This window comes from Pterocles gutturalis, unplaced genomic scaffold (genome assembly GCF_000699245.1).
Source record: "Pterocles gutturalis isolate BGI_N339 unplaced genomic scaffold, ASM69924v1 scaffold19552, whole genome shotgun sequence".
NCBI lineage: Eukaryota > Metazoa > Chordata > Aves > Pterocliformes > Pteroclidae > Pterocles > Pterocles gutturalis.
The window spans coordinates 12,071-28,296 of record NW_010115893.1 but is presented as its reverse complement, the minus strand read 5'-3'; the positions used below and the strand labels follow the sequence as shown (position 1 = coordinate 28,296).

General features: G+C 38.9%; 1 protein-coding gene across 1 annotated transcript in view; it reads left to right on the top strand.

Moving 5' to 3' along the window:
* Window positions 1-804: 804 nt before the first annotated feature.
* The window catches only part of PLA2R1 (phospholipase A2 receptor 1, 180kDa), a gene marked incomplete at its 3' end in the record, with an annotated part of 27,097 nt that continues 11,675 nt past the window's right edge, over window positions 805-16,226 (top strand). Inside the window, exons 1-9 of the mRNA XM_010075355.1 lie at window positions 805-1,180; window positions 3,388-3,555; window positions 4,656-4,829; window positions 5,926-6,039; window positions 6,705-6,848; window positions 7,817-8,005; window positions 9,485-9,642; window positions 11,027-11,134; window positions 16,154-16,223. Of these exons, the coding sequence (XP_010073657.1) occupies window positions 853-1,180; window positions 3,388-3,555; window positions 4,656-4,829; window positions 5,926-6,039; window positions 6,705-6,848; window positions 7,817-8,005; window positions 9,485-9,642; window positions 11,027-11,134; window positions 16,154-16,223 (1,453 nt within the window). The remainder of the gene's footprint in view (window positions 1,181-3,387; window positions 3,556-4,655; window positions 4,830-5,925; window positions 6,040-6,704; window positions 6,849-7,816; window positions 8,006-9,484; window positions 9,643-11,026; window positions 11,135-16,153; window positions 16,224-16,226) is intronic.

Here is a 16,226-nt window from a genome sequence, read left to right as displayed (position 1 = left end):
TAAGGCAGAATGGAAGTGCTGCTCAGGTTTTCAGTGCATAATCTCCTGAGGCATAAAATAAATATCTTGCCTATAATGTGAGAGGAACTCCATGGGTTAATTACCTTTGGGTTTCAGAGTGAATTAAACAGCTGAGATGTTATAGGTTTATATTTTGCTAATTTCCAGTTCCTCAGCTGCCCTAATTTTTTTTTTAGTCTATATGCTCAGTTAAACATTTGTTCCCAAGACATTAAACAGCTGACTTTTTTTCACATACTTATAATATGATGTCACATAGTTCAGTGAATTTCTACATGATTCCAAGAAAGCTGGGATCAGGCTAACCTCACAACATCTGCTGTGCTCCAGGGTAGTCATGTATGGTTGAACAGTATGCATCCAATAGGGAAGGCATACTTTAACCGTTCATTGCCAGCTTTCGTGGTATAGATCTGCACTTTCTGTATACCATTTACAATGCAAAATATTTTCTTTCTGCCTCTATAGTTGCAGAGTAAAGAATGAATATGGCAGAGCATATGGCAATATCAGCCTGAAAATTTTAGCTTTTACTTCAGTTGCACTCTCCAATCCCCCCCTCACCCTGAGAATTACTTTACAATGTACAATATGACTTCTTTTAACACTTAAACCTGTACACCATTACTGGGTATTTCTTGGTGACTGGTGGGTTTGTTTTGGGTTTTTTGTTTGTTTTTGTTTTTTTTTTTTTTCTTCAGTATTCTACAGACTGAAACGTCTTTTTTTGGTTTGTTGTTGTTTTTTTTTTTTCTTTCTTTTTCCTTCCCTACAGATAAAGGGATATTTATTATCCAAAGTGAGGACTCCAACTTGTGTATTAAAGTGGACATGGCTGGCCTTGTTCTGGAAGACTGCAGTCAACTCTCAGAAGACATGTTATGGAAATGGGTATCCAATCGCCGTCTTTTCAACATAGGCAGAAGTACCTGTCTAGGACTGAACATCACTAGAATAGAACAGCCATTAAGTATGCTTGAATGTGATTCAACTCAATACTCATTGTGGTGGAATTGTGATGGAAAAGCATTAGTTGGCGTGTCAGAGTACAAATTAGCTATTGAAAACAGCAAACACATTGTGGCCAAAAAAAAATCTGCTCATCAGTGGAAACAGTACATGTCCTATGATGAAGACCTTTGTGAACCCCCATTTCAAGGTAAAAAAAAAAAATTGTCATAGAAATGCAGATGGGAGAAGTTACAAAAGTTCTTTTTGAAGCTAGGTCAGGTGCTTATGATCTCTTCCAGCCTCTACTGTGGTTTGGAAGTTTGGTTTTTTTCATGCAATGGTTGAAGTGAGCATCCCACACAATTGATTTTTTTTTTCCCTTACCTGTTATATGGACCCAAAAAAGCAGCAGTATCCTTGCAAACCAGGAAATTGTAATTTCAAATCCTCTATAAAAAGGGGAATTAAGGGCTTGCTGTTGCCTGACCTGCAACATTTCATTATCAGATAAGCCCAAAGAAAGAACAAAGGATTTGGAATTCTCATCACTGAAAATCAGTCTGTGATGGCAGCATGCATGAACTGCATGTTTGCGATGTTCAGTGCCTGGACTGTGAACATGCGAAACTTTGGAGCAGAGATCAGGCTTTTGATTAATCCTGCTGTACAGCTAGAGACGGCATAGGAATGTATGTCAAGATCCAGGTTTGCAGACCTGAACAGTTTTCTAGGTATAAGGACTAAAATAAACCCCTTGACTACCAACAGTAACAGATGGACTGTACCTTGACCCCTTCCATGGCGTTTCTGTAGGAAAGACCTAATGTTTGCACAGCATGTCTCAGGCTGGAGCTGTTGATTCTCCCCATTTGAACTGGGTGTTTGGGTTGCAGAGCTGGTCTCAGTGGTTTCCTCTGTAGGTGTAGCTGGGCTTGGCCTTTGTAAACTCCAAAGTTGTTCCTTTGGGAGCTGTGATAACTGGGAAAGCACTATAGCGTCCAACCTCTTCTTTAAAACCAACTGGAGTTTATACTTAAGACCAGATAGAAAATATTGAAACCCACAAAAAGCCTTACACATTTGCTATGTACACATAGCAAGATGAAAGTAGACCTGGTTTAGCCCTAGTACTGCAACATCTGGAAGAAGAGGATCCGCCTTAGGCAGGCACTTCTAGCCTGCTTTCAAGACCAAAGTCATTAACTGTGTTGGCAAAATCTCTTTCACCTCTGCTTTCTATTTTCCTCCTTCTACCTTAGCTTATGCACGTGCAAATACAAGCCAGCCTGTTAGTCCATCAGGTTGTAGGGGCATCCCTACCTTCAAAGAAAAAATGTATGAAACTGTGATGAGAGGTCTATAGCTGTCGAATTTGGTTTCTTGCCAGGACTGAGATAATCCTATACACCTCAGTAGCTAGCAGCATGGTAGTGGGCAGACAGAGAAGCAGTCCAGATTTTTTTTTTTACTCATGTTCTTTGTATCATACCAGAAGGCTTTAAAGGGGATTTACAACGTGTAGACTGCTGTTCTGTATGTGAACAGCCAGCCATTAACTCTGGAAACCTCTAGGAACTTGGCAGTATGTACTGATCCTGTAGCTGAAGGACTTTGATCTTTAGGCTATCAACATGGGATCTTTGACAAACAGTTTCATTTTAAGTGTGATTGTGGTTCTTTGACCTTTTGTAGAAGCTCTAAGGTTATGGAGATAGTGAGGTAAAGCTTTTGCAGCTTTCAGTTGCGCTGGATTCTCTCCATATTTTGTTACTCAAAGTACAATAGGAAAATATTTTAACTATTTTATAAGGCAATAATTGATTGGGACAACAGATGTATGTAAGTAACATCAGTTCTTTAGTTAGATTATTATTCCCCATGGTATCAAAACTTATTTTTTAAAGTGTATTTAATATTCCTTTGTCCTTTACATTTCCTTTCCTATAGACTAACAAAGAGAATGGAAAAAACATTAGAAATCCACTTTATAAAGAGTGGGAGGAGCAGGGGCAATAGTGCGAGATTGCTCATCTGTCATAGACTAACAAATAAAAAATAAGTAGAGTGTGCATCTGAGTGTGTACTGATTCTTCTAACTATTGTTCTATGTAGTTCTGAAATGTAAGTGCATATTTTATATGTTAATTGTTCAGGTTTTGTTGGGGTTTTTTTTCAGCTGTACTAAGTTACAAGAATTTTTCATGGTCAACAAATTTTATAAACTATTATATCCAAATTCTGTTCACTGAAGTTATGCTACTCATAATGCTGTGTTATCAATTCTAAATTAAAATTAGAAAATAACTTAGACATTTTATTTTTATCATGCTGCTAAAAATGGGAACAGTGAAATATGGAGATGAAGAAATTTCTGTGGTCTGCATTCTTTTAATCTCTGCATTTTGTTTATTCCAGAAACGTATACCTTGCTGGGAAATTCTTTTGGTTTCCCATGCGTTTTTCCATTTAAATATAATAACAAGTGGTATTATGAGTGTACCAGAGATGGAAAGGAATTTGACTGGTGTGCCACAACAACTCACTATGAACAAGATGAAAAATGGGGGTTTTGCCCAAATGCTGGTAAGATGAAGCTTGTTTTCTCTCTCCCCCTGCCTCCCCGAGTATTTTTGCTCTTTATTAGCGGTTCTAGGACACACTGCTTTGGATTACTTCCCTTCTGTTAGAGGAGAATGTATCTTTAAAAAATGCAAAAGAAGACTTTACCAAATTTTATCGTATTTTATCATATTTGGCCTTTGGCCTCATCCCAAAAGCAGAACTACAGGGAGTGAGCAAAAGGGTGTTATTCTGTGCAGCCCATTAACATTACCCTGCAGCTAAACCTCTCTCTCCTCTGTCGCAGTGATGTGCAGGGAACCTCTCTGAAACACGTAAAGTAAGGTTTGCTCCTGCAAAGTCACGTTCTGCTTTTGACTGCATTACATCTTCCACATTCCTTTTCTTCTCCGCACTACTTGGATGCGTCTTAGGCCTAAAACACTTGGAAGCAATAGCTGTAAAAATACTTACTGTCAGAAAGACTTTGGATGTATAATATTCATGAATGTTCCAGCTTCCTGCATAAATAAGCAAAGTAGTATCTTCTGTCAAAAGAAGTAGTTTGGAAAAGTCCTCCCTGCTCAAGCTACATTTCAGATCTGTGTTTCAAAGATTCTTAAAAACAGCAGTAAATGTGTTGTTGTAACAGGGTTTTCTGTGCAACTGTTATAATAGGTGGTGTTTTCAGCCTTGCTTATGCTTTGTGACTATAGTGAGTTTATTCTCTTGAGTCCAAGATAGAAGGAGATGCAGTGACTGCTCCTCCACAAGTTGGATGAGGTGTTCATAATTTGACTATATCAACATTCAGTTTTAGGAACAAATGATCAGCTGGTATAAATTAAAATGTAGCTCTCTTGGCTTCATGAGAGCTGTGAAAATCACCACCAGCTGCAGGTCAGCTCCCAAGTAATTTATCAACTGTATGAAATATGGAGCAACATTTTATTCCGTTAGCGCCCTGTTTCCATATGTTCTTTAACAAAGGACCGTGAAAGGAGTTCACAATCATGCTTCCATTGGAATGCTTCTGCCATTAATTAGTTGAAGTGTTCAAGGTGTTATATTTCTGATTAGTGTGTAGTCCTTGGGCTGTTGGTGACGAGTCTGTTTTTGAGCAGAGAGCGGCTGTGACGTTTTTTGGAAGAAGAACCCCAACACGCACCTTTGCTACCAGTTCAGCCTCACGTCTGTGCTGACCTGGCGTGAGGCACGGGCCGCCTGCCAGCTGCAAGGAGGTGACCTGCTGAGTGTCACCGACCCTGAGGAGCAGAACTACATCAGTAACATAAGCAGTGAGTAGACATTTCTCTGGGGACCGTGTAGGAAATCTGTAGCTAGGTTTCCTCCTTACCTGTGAAAAAGGGATAAGCTTTGGGGCTTAATACTCTGTGTGTTGTCTCTCTTGTTGCTGCTTGTGAGGCTTCATCACATAACACACCTCAGTAGAGCTGTTTGAAAAAGCAAGGGTGAAGGTAAGTTGCAACTTGAATAAACCGAGTGCAGAAGTGGTGGTATGTGTTATGTGAGGGTGTAATTATCTTAATTCTCCGTCCCCACAGAGACTCCCATTCATTCTTGGAACTGTGGTTATGCAGTGTGTTTGTTTTCTTTGGAGGATTGTACACATATTTACCATCTCAGCAGTGTACCCTGCTGTCCCTTTCTCCTGTTAAGTTTTCTTTGCAAGCTGGACTCCACCAAATGTAAACGACTAGGACATTTCTGCAGGCTTGAAGTAAATGCCCTGTATGGGGAAAAATTGTCAACTCTGCTTTCATAAATGGATGGTATTCCTTCTCTGATAAGCCTTTTGCTTTCCCCATTGCAGCAAGAGTCTCAGATAAGTTTTGCAGAGCCTTCTGACAGCATGGCTTTCATGAGTATTTTAGTGTGCATGGAGAGGACCAAGTGGAGGAATGGGTGGGAGAGCTGTGATGTGAAAGGCTGCCTCGGGTTTCTTGCCCACTGCTTCCCATTATTGCTGATTTTCAATTGCAGGATATAAGCTAACGGGAAGTTTTTAAAATTATTTCATTAGCTTTTTGGTATGCCTGCAGGCTGTAAAGGGGCTGAAAGTTGTTTGGTTATAGAAAGCTGGAAGAGGCTAGCATTTATGTAGCTGTTAGTTCTAACTTCTAAGGTCAGCAACAGCTTCTGCAGGAAGGACTTGCAGGATGAGTAGCTCTTGAGGGATGCAGACTTCTGAGTTCATGCCTTTTAATCTGTGTTGATTAACAAAATAAAGGACAGCCTGAGCTTTCTGAAGACTGATCTGAAGTTTCGTTTTATTGCTATTGTAGTGAGTCAGGACAGCAGTTCTATACCTGTAGATAGTTTAACGCATGGGGAGAATGTGAAATACTATTTTGTTTATTTTTTCTGTTTCAGGGCAGTTAAACGCCACAGACATGATGCTATGGACGGGCCTGAATCGCCTGGGGGAAGATGCTGGCTGGCAGTGGTCAGATGGAGCACCACTGGTGTTCGTGAACTGGAGAGCAAGTACTTGATATTCCTCTTGGATATGTTATAGCAGTGCAATTATGTGCTCTCTGTAATGCAGCTTAGATACAAGAGTGCTGTTCCTACAGCTGCATTTGAAAAGCGAATCAAGTGAACCAGTACACCTCTTTTTTTGCAGAAATATTTATTCATATTCATGAACTAAAAGCCCGCTCTAGGGCTGTAGCATCAGTTGAGATGGATCTGTTCAAAGTGTTAATGATCTAGCCCTTCTGTCATTTACTTTCAAAGGTGTTTTTAAGATTGCAGTTGTATATTTAAAAGCCATGTTCTGGCTAGTTTCATGGAGGAAAGGAGTTTTAATTTGTTTATATTGCCCATAGTGTAATTAACATTAGCACATTAACATGAGCTTTGGGACTTGGTTTGCTCCATTTTGAGGTCTGTCCACCAGCACCTATAACAGACACTAGAGCTTATTTCAGCCTCTCATCTGATAGTAGCAGCCAAGGAGGGATTGCAGCACCCATGTAAATCATGGTCAATGTTCAGCTGTCCATAGTATTGGTGTAATATTACTAGAAGTTTGAGTGTGCAGGGATGTTGATACATTCATTCAGTAAGATGCAGAGAGCCTTACAACACCCTTTACAAGTAAGAACTATTTTTTTGTAATTGTGTGCTTCTCAAAAATGTGTTTGCAGATGTCTCTGATAACCGTTTTAGAGAAAATCATTGTGCAGTGATTAATTCAAAATTGAAGTACGGCTGGCAAAGTTATTTATGTGAATCTGGATTGCCTTTTGTATGCAAAAAATATTTAAATAAGACAGAACATGAAACATTGGGTAAGTTTCTCACTGTTACTGTATCCTGTTTGTGGGTATGGAAGGAGAACAAGAGGAAGTTTTCTAGGTAAAGCTGAAAACAGTTTACCTTAACTGGAGTAGTAATACTTTCTTCTGTTTAAATGCAGTCCTGGAAAACATGTTGAGAGCCTTAAGGCTAACAAATAATGTGAATATACATAGGATTTAATTGGTTCCTTACATGATCAGAGGCTTACACAATGCTTGTTCTCTTTATATTACAATAGAGTCACACTGTGGAGTTTAAAAATAGGTTTTCAGCTTCAAATGGGATTAACCAGTGGCCCACAGAGGAAAGTTGTATAAATGCAGCTCAAAATTTGCAGTTATTTTTATGGCATGCTGTACTTTTGATATGCAAAAAAACCATTGTACATATATTTTAAAATGTGTTTATGTAAGTATAAAGGTATGAGTATAGCATATATAGTACATAGAATGTCTGACTCCCATTCTGTGGGAAAGTTAAATACAGAACTGAGTTTATTAGAACATTAATTTTTGTTTTGATAAGAACAAGTTATATAGGTTCAACTTCTTCCTGATAACTTAAAAGAAAGTTTGCCTACTTGTGTCAGATATGAGAAGGGACTTAGCTAAACACTTTGTAGGAAATGCATCTGAAAAAGCTTTAGCTGGATTTGAATCAGGTTCAGAAGTAATAAGGGAGATATAACATGTTTTAAACCAAATAACAGATCCATTAGTGTGTTTGCACTACTCCAGCAGCCCAAATGTTTGAGTCATAAAATAAAGTGGTAGAAATTCCAGTTTGCTGGGTACGTGATGTTCCCTAAAGCATGTGTTTTGGCCTCCTTAAGTAACATTGGACAACTCTGTTTTCAGGATTTGAACATTACAAAAAAAAGCCCTGAATGTGTTATGAGCATAGCATAACCTTGGCAATTCTGTCTAATATACATGAACTTTGTATGCTTAATTAAAAGATACATGGAAGTATTATGCCACTCGTTGTGATGCTGGCTGGTACCCACACAATCGCAACTGCTACAGGCTTCATAAAGAGGAGAAGAGCTGGAACGATGCTTTTATCTCATGCCAAAGTGACAATAGCGGGCTCATTAGTATATCATCCATGGCAGATGCAGAGTTGCTCCTTAACTTGCTTGAAAGTGGTGAGTCTTGGGACTTATTTTAAAGTGTGCAGTCTTTCTTGAAGTGCTTTGTGATGCTCTTTTGTGCTCTCTTAACAATGTTAGCCACTAAAGCACTATATCGCGTGGCTTGTCCAGATGATGTTTACAGAAAAGAAAGAATGATGCATGTTCCTACTAGGAGTCTTACAGCCTTCTCCAGTAATCATACTTAAAATAAAGAAATGAGTCAACAAAGAGTAAGCACAGTGAGGACACAGTAAACACACTGGCTTTTGTCCTTTCCTGTTCTTCCCTGGTTCCTTGCAAACTGTTGCAAAATATTCAATGATTGTTCTTATGCAAGAGTTATGCTTAGAAGCAACAACAATTCAGAGTATCTTTTGCTTTCAAAAGATTTGCCTTGTCCACACTGCAAAATTGCTGCTGCTAGTCTGTTGGCAGAGTCCCCTTTGATGGCAGCAGGGTGTATCAAAGGAGTTCTGCTAGTCCACATTGTCCTAAGACGTAGCATAATTACACAAGGAACTTAATGAACAAAAGCTCTTTGGTGCAGCAATGCCAAGACTTTTGTTGTCATAACAGCCACAAAGAAAGGTGAATATTTTGTGCCTCCAGCTGACATCAGTGTGCTGGCAGAGCTGTAGTCTGGCCATGAGTTTAAGCTTCCCAGAGCTGGGGCACAGTGACATGTTTTATCAACTCTCTGTCCCCTCAGCTGTGGTTGCAGCATAGTGCATTACACTGGTTTACTCATCATCTCTCATTATTGTCACTCCTGCCACCCATCTTCCTTGCTGTCCTGTCTGTCTTTCTCCTAGGAGATAAACCCCTGTATCATCTTCCTCACCTCTGTTAACACCCTCCATAGAGACCAAATACCATTTTTTTCCAGAGATGCTGTAATGGATAGATGTGATTCTATTCAGATTTGAAGTCTGCTGCTTCTGTTTCACACCTGCTTCAGCCCTCCCTTCAGGAGAAGGGCTTATGTGCCTGAAAGCCTGTCTACTTTTTCTGGATGTATTAGCTGGTCAAGTAAGACATTACATCAAACCACAAGCCTTGTATTTCCTATGTTTGCCAGCCACTGTGGCTACAACGGTACTGTCTCTGGAACTTGTCAGCATCACTCAGAGAAACCTAAATTTGAGTGAGCCATGGAAGATTGTAAAAATAAATCTTTTTCTTCCATGTCAGGCTTTCTGACCTGTGCACTTAAAAAAAAAAAAAAAAAAAAAAAAAAAGCATATACTCTTGATTTCTATTTTTCAGGATTTCAAAGCATATGTTGATCCATTTTTGAAATAATTAGTCTCCTTGCGCAGTAGAACATTACCTCATCAATAGGGTTTCATAAAGTTCATACAGCCTTTTTTTTTCTGAAAAAAAGTAATTCTTATGAAAATCCCACAAATAATTTTTAATAGTGGTGCTGATGTTACAGGAACAACAAGCATTACTTCTTCACCATTAAAATCTGATCTAATTCTTTTACAGAAAATGTAACTGAAACATGGATCGGGTTATACAGTAATAACACCCCAGTTGTTTTTGAGTGGTCAGATGGCACTCCAGTAAAATTCTCTAACTGGCATAGCCAAGAACCTAACACCTTTCAAACAACAGGACAGCTCTGTGTTTCAGCACAAGGACCTGTAAGTTTCCTTTTCTTTTTGGAAGGATTAGACAGACACTTGTGTTTTCAGCTCATAATAATTTATTTTCTCGGCGTGACCTGTAGACTTTGTCTTTTGATTCCTAATATATTAATGTTGTGATAAATGCAATGTAGCCTTTAGAAACAAATACATTTTGCAGTGCTGATGCACAGAAAATTAATCATAGATTTTGAGCTTATGGTCAATAAAAAAATGTTACATACATAAAGCTTGCTAAATGGAAGAAAACATATATGAGTAGGTATTTTGATAAAGTTATTTAAAATCCAAGTAGTGTATATTATAATTTCTGATACGTCAGTTCTGGTCTTGAAAGCTTCAAATTAATGTTCTGAAAAACTGGCAGCTGTGCCTATTTTATCTGCTGTCAATATTTATAAATTTTACGTAGCACCTTTCAAAAACAGTAGTATAGACCTACATAAAATTATAGAAGTTGACAGCAGTAAGATTGACCCTAAATCACTCACATGTTGTAAAACTGGGAGTAATGTTCAAATAACACTGTGTCCTGTGAAATCACAATTCATGGCACTGACAATTTTTTCTTAATTTGGTCATAAATTTACTTTACTTTTACAATTAACAGTACTTAAATTCACTAATACATGTCTTACATAAGTGCCACTGTAATTTACTTTTTTTTTTTTTAGTAAAGTATGTTTTGTCGAAATGTGAAAACTCTATCAAAAAGTTTGTTGTCTCTCCAGTAGTGGGTACACATTGCAATCTTTAACTCATGGGAAAGCCAAGACAATTACAGTGACCTGAAAAAGTGGGTTCCCATTGGAAGCAGAAAATAGGACTTTGGTAAAATCATGAGGTTTAGATACACAAAATCATATTTTACTCAGTTTGCAAGTGTAAACAGACAAATGAAAATGTAAGGTACAAAGGAAAAGGAGGTTCAAGATAGAATTCTTTAAGCATTATTTTTTTGGTATATGTGCAGTATGTATAGATGTCTGAAAATTACACGAACTTTGTAATATGTTGAGTAAGGACTGTTCAAATATAAGGATTAATCTTACATAGAACTGTAATGGATAGGGAGAAAGGTCAATACATGATTTTGAGAAGTGCTCTGGCATGGCCATAGTGTTAGTTAATTAAAATGCATTACATTCCAAAGAACTATTCAGAGAAAAGCCCTTTAGTATGATTGATTTGAAAAGTCCTGCTGACAAGTATTGGTAGGAATAAATGGTCCATCTGAGGAAAAATAAATCAATAGAGTGAGAAAAATAACTTGTTTTTACTGAAAAGTTAAAATAGGAGGAGGGAGTGTAATCTAATGTGTGTGTATAGGTATGCATGAGAATATGAGTATGCACAGAATATGCTTCATTTTTTCCCTTAGGAGGGACATTGGAATGTTAAAAAATGTGAAGACAGATCTTTCTACATTTGTAAAAAAGCAGGGGAATTTAATAATGTATCTCCTGAGCTGGAATCAAGTTGTCCAGAGGTAAGGGGTTTTGTGGGTTTTGTTTGTTTTAGAGCTGTACTAATAAAGCAGAATTATATAGGAAACCTATATAATACCTATAGGTGTTATATACCTGTTTGTACCTCTGAAGCTATGAAACATATGGATATGAATAGATATGTAATTCTAGGTTTTCATATTAAGGACATGCATGTTTTGCTAGGAAAAAATATCATTGTTTGCCTTAAAAGTATGTAAACTAAATTTTAATGTAAGATTAAAAGCTTTCCCAAGATGCCTTTCATGGTTCGTTGCGTTGTCAGCAGTTGTGACCCAAGTTCCCATTTCTTTCTAGATCAAAAGTGAAAACCCTTTTGTCCACCATCTGTGCAAATAATGGCTGTTATATGATGCCTCATCCCACACATGGTTTTCATACATTGAAATGGAATGTCAGGGTGAAAAACAATCAGTTTCATTGACACAGGGAGTGAACTCTTCCACTCGTATATTAGCATTCCTTTTCCTTTCAAGCACAAATGGAAGGAGCACAGCTCTCTAAATAGGACATTGCAAGAGGTTTTCAGGCTTTTAGGCTCTGCATTCTGGTAGTAAAAGGTAATGTGTTAAAGTATTCTTTTACTTGCCATCAGTTCGTTTTCACAGTGTGAAAAGAGCAAACTTCTAGGCTTTGTGTTGTTAAAATTTTATACAAAACTCTGGAGGAGTTTAGTGAACTTTTTTAATCAACAAAAGTCTGTAGCTTGCTTTTTCTTTTAGCTCATTGTCTTCATTTTTAAATTTTTTTGGCCTTTTTCTTGAAAAGTCAAGAAACAGGACCAGTTCAGTTGAATTACGAGAAAGCTGAAGCTGCACTGTTTGGGGTCGGATGCAGTCTTTCCCCAGACGTACAGTGGTCAGATCCAGTGTTCTGGTCATACCATTATGGAGGCAGAAGTAATTTCTTGGTTCCAGCTTAAAATTTCCAAAAGCATAAGGTAACTTCATTTGTTTCATTTGGACCAATGTATTTCATCACTGAAGAATTCTGTGTGTTATTGGTGTAAGAAAGGTTTGTCACAGTCCTGATCGTGTGAAAAATGTGCAGAGCATCAAGACTTGCAGTGGTAGTCAGGAACTTGTCAGCACTTCAACTTCTGGTACCTCACAGGACTGAGACTCGAGATTCAGTCACTGGTTGTAGGTAGTTTGGTCTGCTCTGGCAAACTCCCTACTCAGGATAAATTTCTGCTTGTTAATGCTTCACACCCCGTGAAAACATATGCAGAACCCAGTTACAGTCCCTTGCTTTCAACAGATCTTTTTCTTTCTAATGTGAAACCAGTTATATTTATTTAATCAAAGGAAGTCAGTACTAAGCTTAGTCAGAACTACATTTGATTTCAGACATTTTGGCTTGACAACTTACTTTCTTTTAACATTCTATATATATGTTGTTGCTAGTTACTGGCCTAATTTTCCGGGGCTAAGTCTTTATTTCATCCAGATTTACTTTTTTTTCCCCATTTTTCTGTTGCTGACCTACCTTACGTGTACGGAATATCTGTTGGCATTTCTCATTGATCTTTTGCTTCGTTAACCTCGTACTGTCATTCATGTGGGATTGCTGGTAGATTCTCAGGGAGCTTTGGCCTCGGGCATAGTTGTTTGCTTTTATAAAGCTTTAGAGTCTTATGTGCTATTACTGAGCTTTCAACTCATGTTGATTTTATGACTTGTGCATCAGATGAACTAGCCTTTAGCATTTTCTGTGGTTCTGCTGTTTGCAGTTTTTGCAATATGTCCATATAAATTTTCTGCAGAAACCTGAGCTCTTTTTGCTATGCTTCTGTCATCCTAAGACATAAAAAGTGTTAAGCACTTTCTCCTCTTAGCAGGTCAACTATTCCTTTTTCCTATTCAGCAGACTATTATTGAGAATAAATATTTTATTGCAAAGGTCAGATCCTCTAGGCAGTTTTTGCCAACACTGAAATAACAGTTTTAAACAGTTTCTTTAAACCAGCTTTTAAAACAGGTTAGGGAGGTGGTAGCTGCTCGATAATCAAGTTGGAGGTTTCTGTGTGCAGAAGTGACTGTATTTATATTGGTGCCTTTCTCTGGTCGTCTACAGTTTAATTAGTGCATCAAAAGATAACAGTATAGTACTAAATCGAGCATTTGTCTTTATGGCTGTTGTAACAGGAGAGAACTGTACTTTAAAGAAGATAATTACTATTAAAGCTGCAAAACCTCATGAAGAGCAGAAGGGCAGCTGCTCAGAACGCGGGTCCATTCAGCCTTGTGTTCTGCCTTCCACAAGTGATGTCTGGGGATGAGCAGAACAGGGCAAATGCAGATAATGCTTCCCCTAATTTTCCCTTCACCTCTAACCATTCAGGGGATTTCCTGAGCCTTTTAAGATTTGTGTATCTTAACAGCCTGTGTTGGGTGTCCCCTCCAAGTGCTTGTCTGGTTTCCCCTTGAACTCATGTGAGCTCTTTACATTCACAACAGTAGTTAGTGAGACCTATAAATCTACCACCCTTTGAGTGAAAAAATGCCACCTTCTTTCCAGGATGAACCTACCTTCTGCTATCTTAGCTTCATTTCTGTTCTCCAGCGTCTTGTACTGAAGTAGTCACCTGCCTTCGTGGCACTCACAATGCTCTATACCTGTGTCAGACCCTCCCTAAGGCATCCCTCTTCCAGGCTGAAGAGTCCCAGCCTGCTCCGTTACTGCTTATGTGGAAGCAGCCCCATACATTTCGTCATCCTTCACGGCGTTCTTTTCTAATAGCCTTTTCTGAGGTTGGGGGTCAGAACTCAAAAAAATGATAAAAAGTGAATTTAAAATGATACAGTCACTTACTCTGTTCTTTCTTTCCTCACAGTTCTCAAGGTTTGATTTGACTTTTTGACTAAGCTGATGTTTCATGGCACTCGGCCATCATAACCCCCAAATCTCATTCCTGCACAGTGGGAGTGAGATAGCTGTCCCTCACTTCACACATGAAATGATTGCGGGGTGCAGGGGAGATCCCCATGTGCGTCACTTCATAGTTATCTGTACAGAATACTGGCTGCCATTTTATTCAACAACTGCTCAGCCTTTTAAGTTTGAACTTTCTCGATCTGTGCTTGCCCGAAATGCAAACGTACTGGCCTCCAGTTACTCCACAATTTAGTGATTTTTTTTAAAAAAAAAAAGATTAGCATCAAATTACTTTCCTCCAGTCTTTAGGCACCAACAAAGCTTTAAGAGGAAGGCTATGCAGCACCATTTGCTCCAGTTTTAATTTCCAAGAGGTTAGGATGATTGTGTTTGCTTCATTCAGACCAGTCCATTGTCACTAAAGAATTGAAGGAAACTAGACATTTGCTGTTTCTTACCTGCATCCCCATACAGGGTTTCTCAGTCAAGATTTAGCCCTCTTCCACCCCGAATCCCACGAGTTTAAGTGCGCATCAAAGTGACTGCAGGGTTGCTGTGTCCTGTGGGGACTGCTGAGAGCCCATGGGGTCCCGGGTGCTGCAGAGCCCTTGGCACCTGCCAGCACGTTTTTCCCGTGGGTCGTCCCAGCTCATTGGTACGGAGATAAGGAAGAGCCTCAACCTAGTTGTTTATTTCTGTTTGCAAAGCCAATGTCTGAGCCTGAATTGTGTCATTCAGGTGAAACCACAGAAACAGATACTGCATTTCGTTTTGCTTCTGGGCTTTTGTGCCCTCCGAAGGGCTGTGCCAAGCTGTCTTCCAAGCACTGAAGGGGGATGATGGTAAAAGGCATCAGAGCTGTCAGCTATTCAGACAGCAAATGCACTCTGAAGCAGAAGGTGAAATTTGCCTCCACAGATTCAGCAGGGCTGAAGGATGCGCCTAATGTTTGATTGCTGTCCTGAACAGGTCTGCAGCATCTTGTGCATTTTATTGTACCTGAGGATGGGTAGCAGAAAAAGAACTTACCCGTTTTCCCTTTTTTCTCCTTTTGCTGTTACCATCACCATCAGGCGGTGTTTGGTGGTGGCAGTCGGGGTGCTGTGCCTGCTCCCTGTTTTGCTGCTTTGTCAGCTCCCCTGCAAGCAGCGCCTCCCTCACGGCGAGACCAGCCTGTTCTCCTGTGCGTGGCTTCAAGATAGGTTGGACAGAGATGGTTTATTATCTCTTTATTCTCTTGATTATTTAAAACACTCAAGCAGAAGACCAGGCAGGTACGCTGCATGAACTCACACAGGCAGAACTCGTGCCAGTCCTGATAGCATCTTCTGGACACAGAGAGATTAATAATAAGAAATATAAGATTAATAATAAAAAAAATGAGGCAGGCTGACCACTGACTCACTATTCTGGCTCATCTGATAAACCATGAAATTGTACGTTATTAGAGTAGGATGATTGTTAATTTAATTTATTTTTTTTTATTTGGAAGTTGTACTTGAAAATGAGAAAGGGAGCTGAGATAAGGTAAATAACTAGAGTGCATTGCTGTACAAAAGGTCGGCAATTTCTGGAATAAATATTTCTGTTTACAGTTGAAGACAAAGGGCAGCTATAATCCTTTTTTATAACAACTTAACTGAATCTGACATGGCAGTGTTTACCCTGCACTTCAGGTATTAGATACCAGCAATAAGTTACCACAGGTGGAAACCAACAAGTGCTGCTACATGCTTCGTGCAACGAGCTGGCAGTCTGAGGGGCCTGGCATACCTCCCCAAAACCAACCAGTAAAGCAATATTCAAAGTGTAAAATTGAAACACAAGTAGTATGTGGAGGGAGTGCCTTAACTGTTGCCCACTTTGTTGTGCCCATTAAAGATCTTACTGCATGTGTTTGTGTTAAGCCACCTTTGCACAATTTAAGGATTTAAACTTTAAACTTCTGTTAAATTTACCCATGTTTTCTGTGACCTTGAGGGTAACTTCTCTTGAACCACAGTAGAAAGGAGAAGGGCTATAGGGATGTCAGTGATGGTCAGACAGAATGTACAAAAGGGCATCAAGTTTTTAACAACTATATAATAATTAATAATTATAAAATAATGTTCATTTCTTTTAAGGGATGGGAAAGACATGGTGGATATTGTTACAAAATCGACAGTACCCCTCGAAGTTTTGAACATGCTTCCAGTG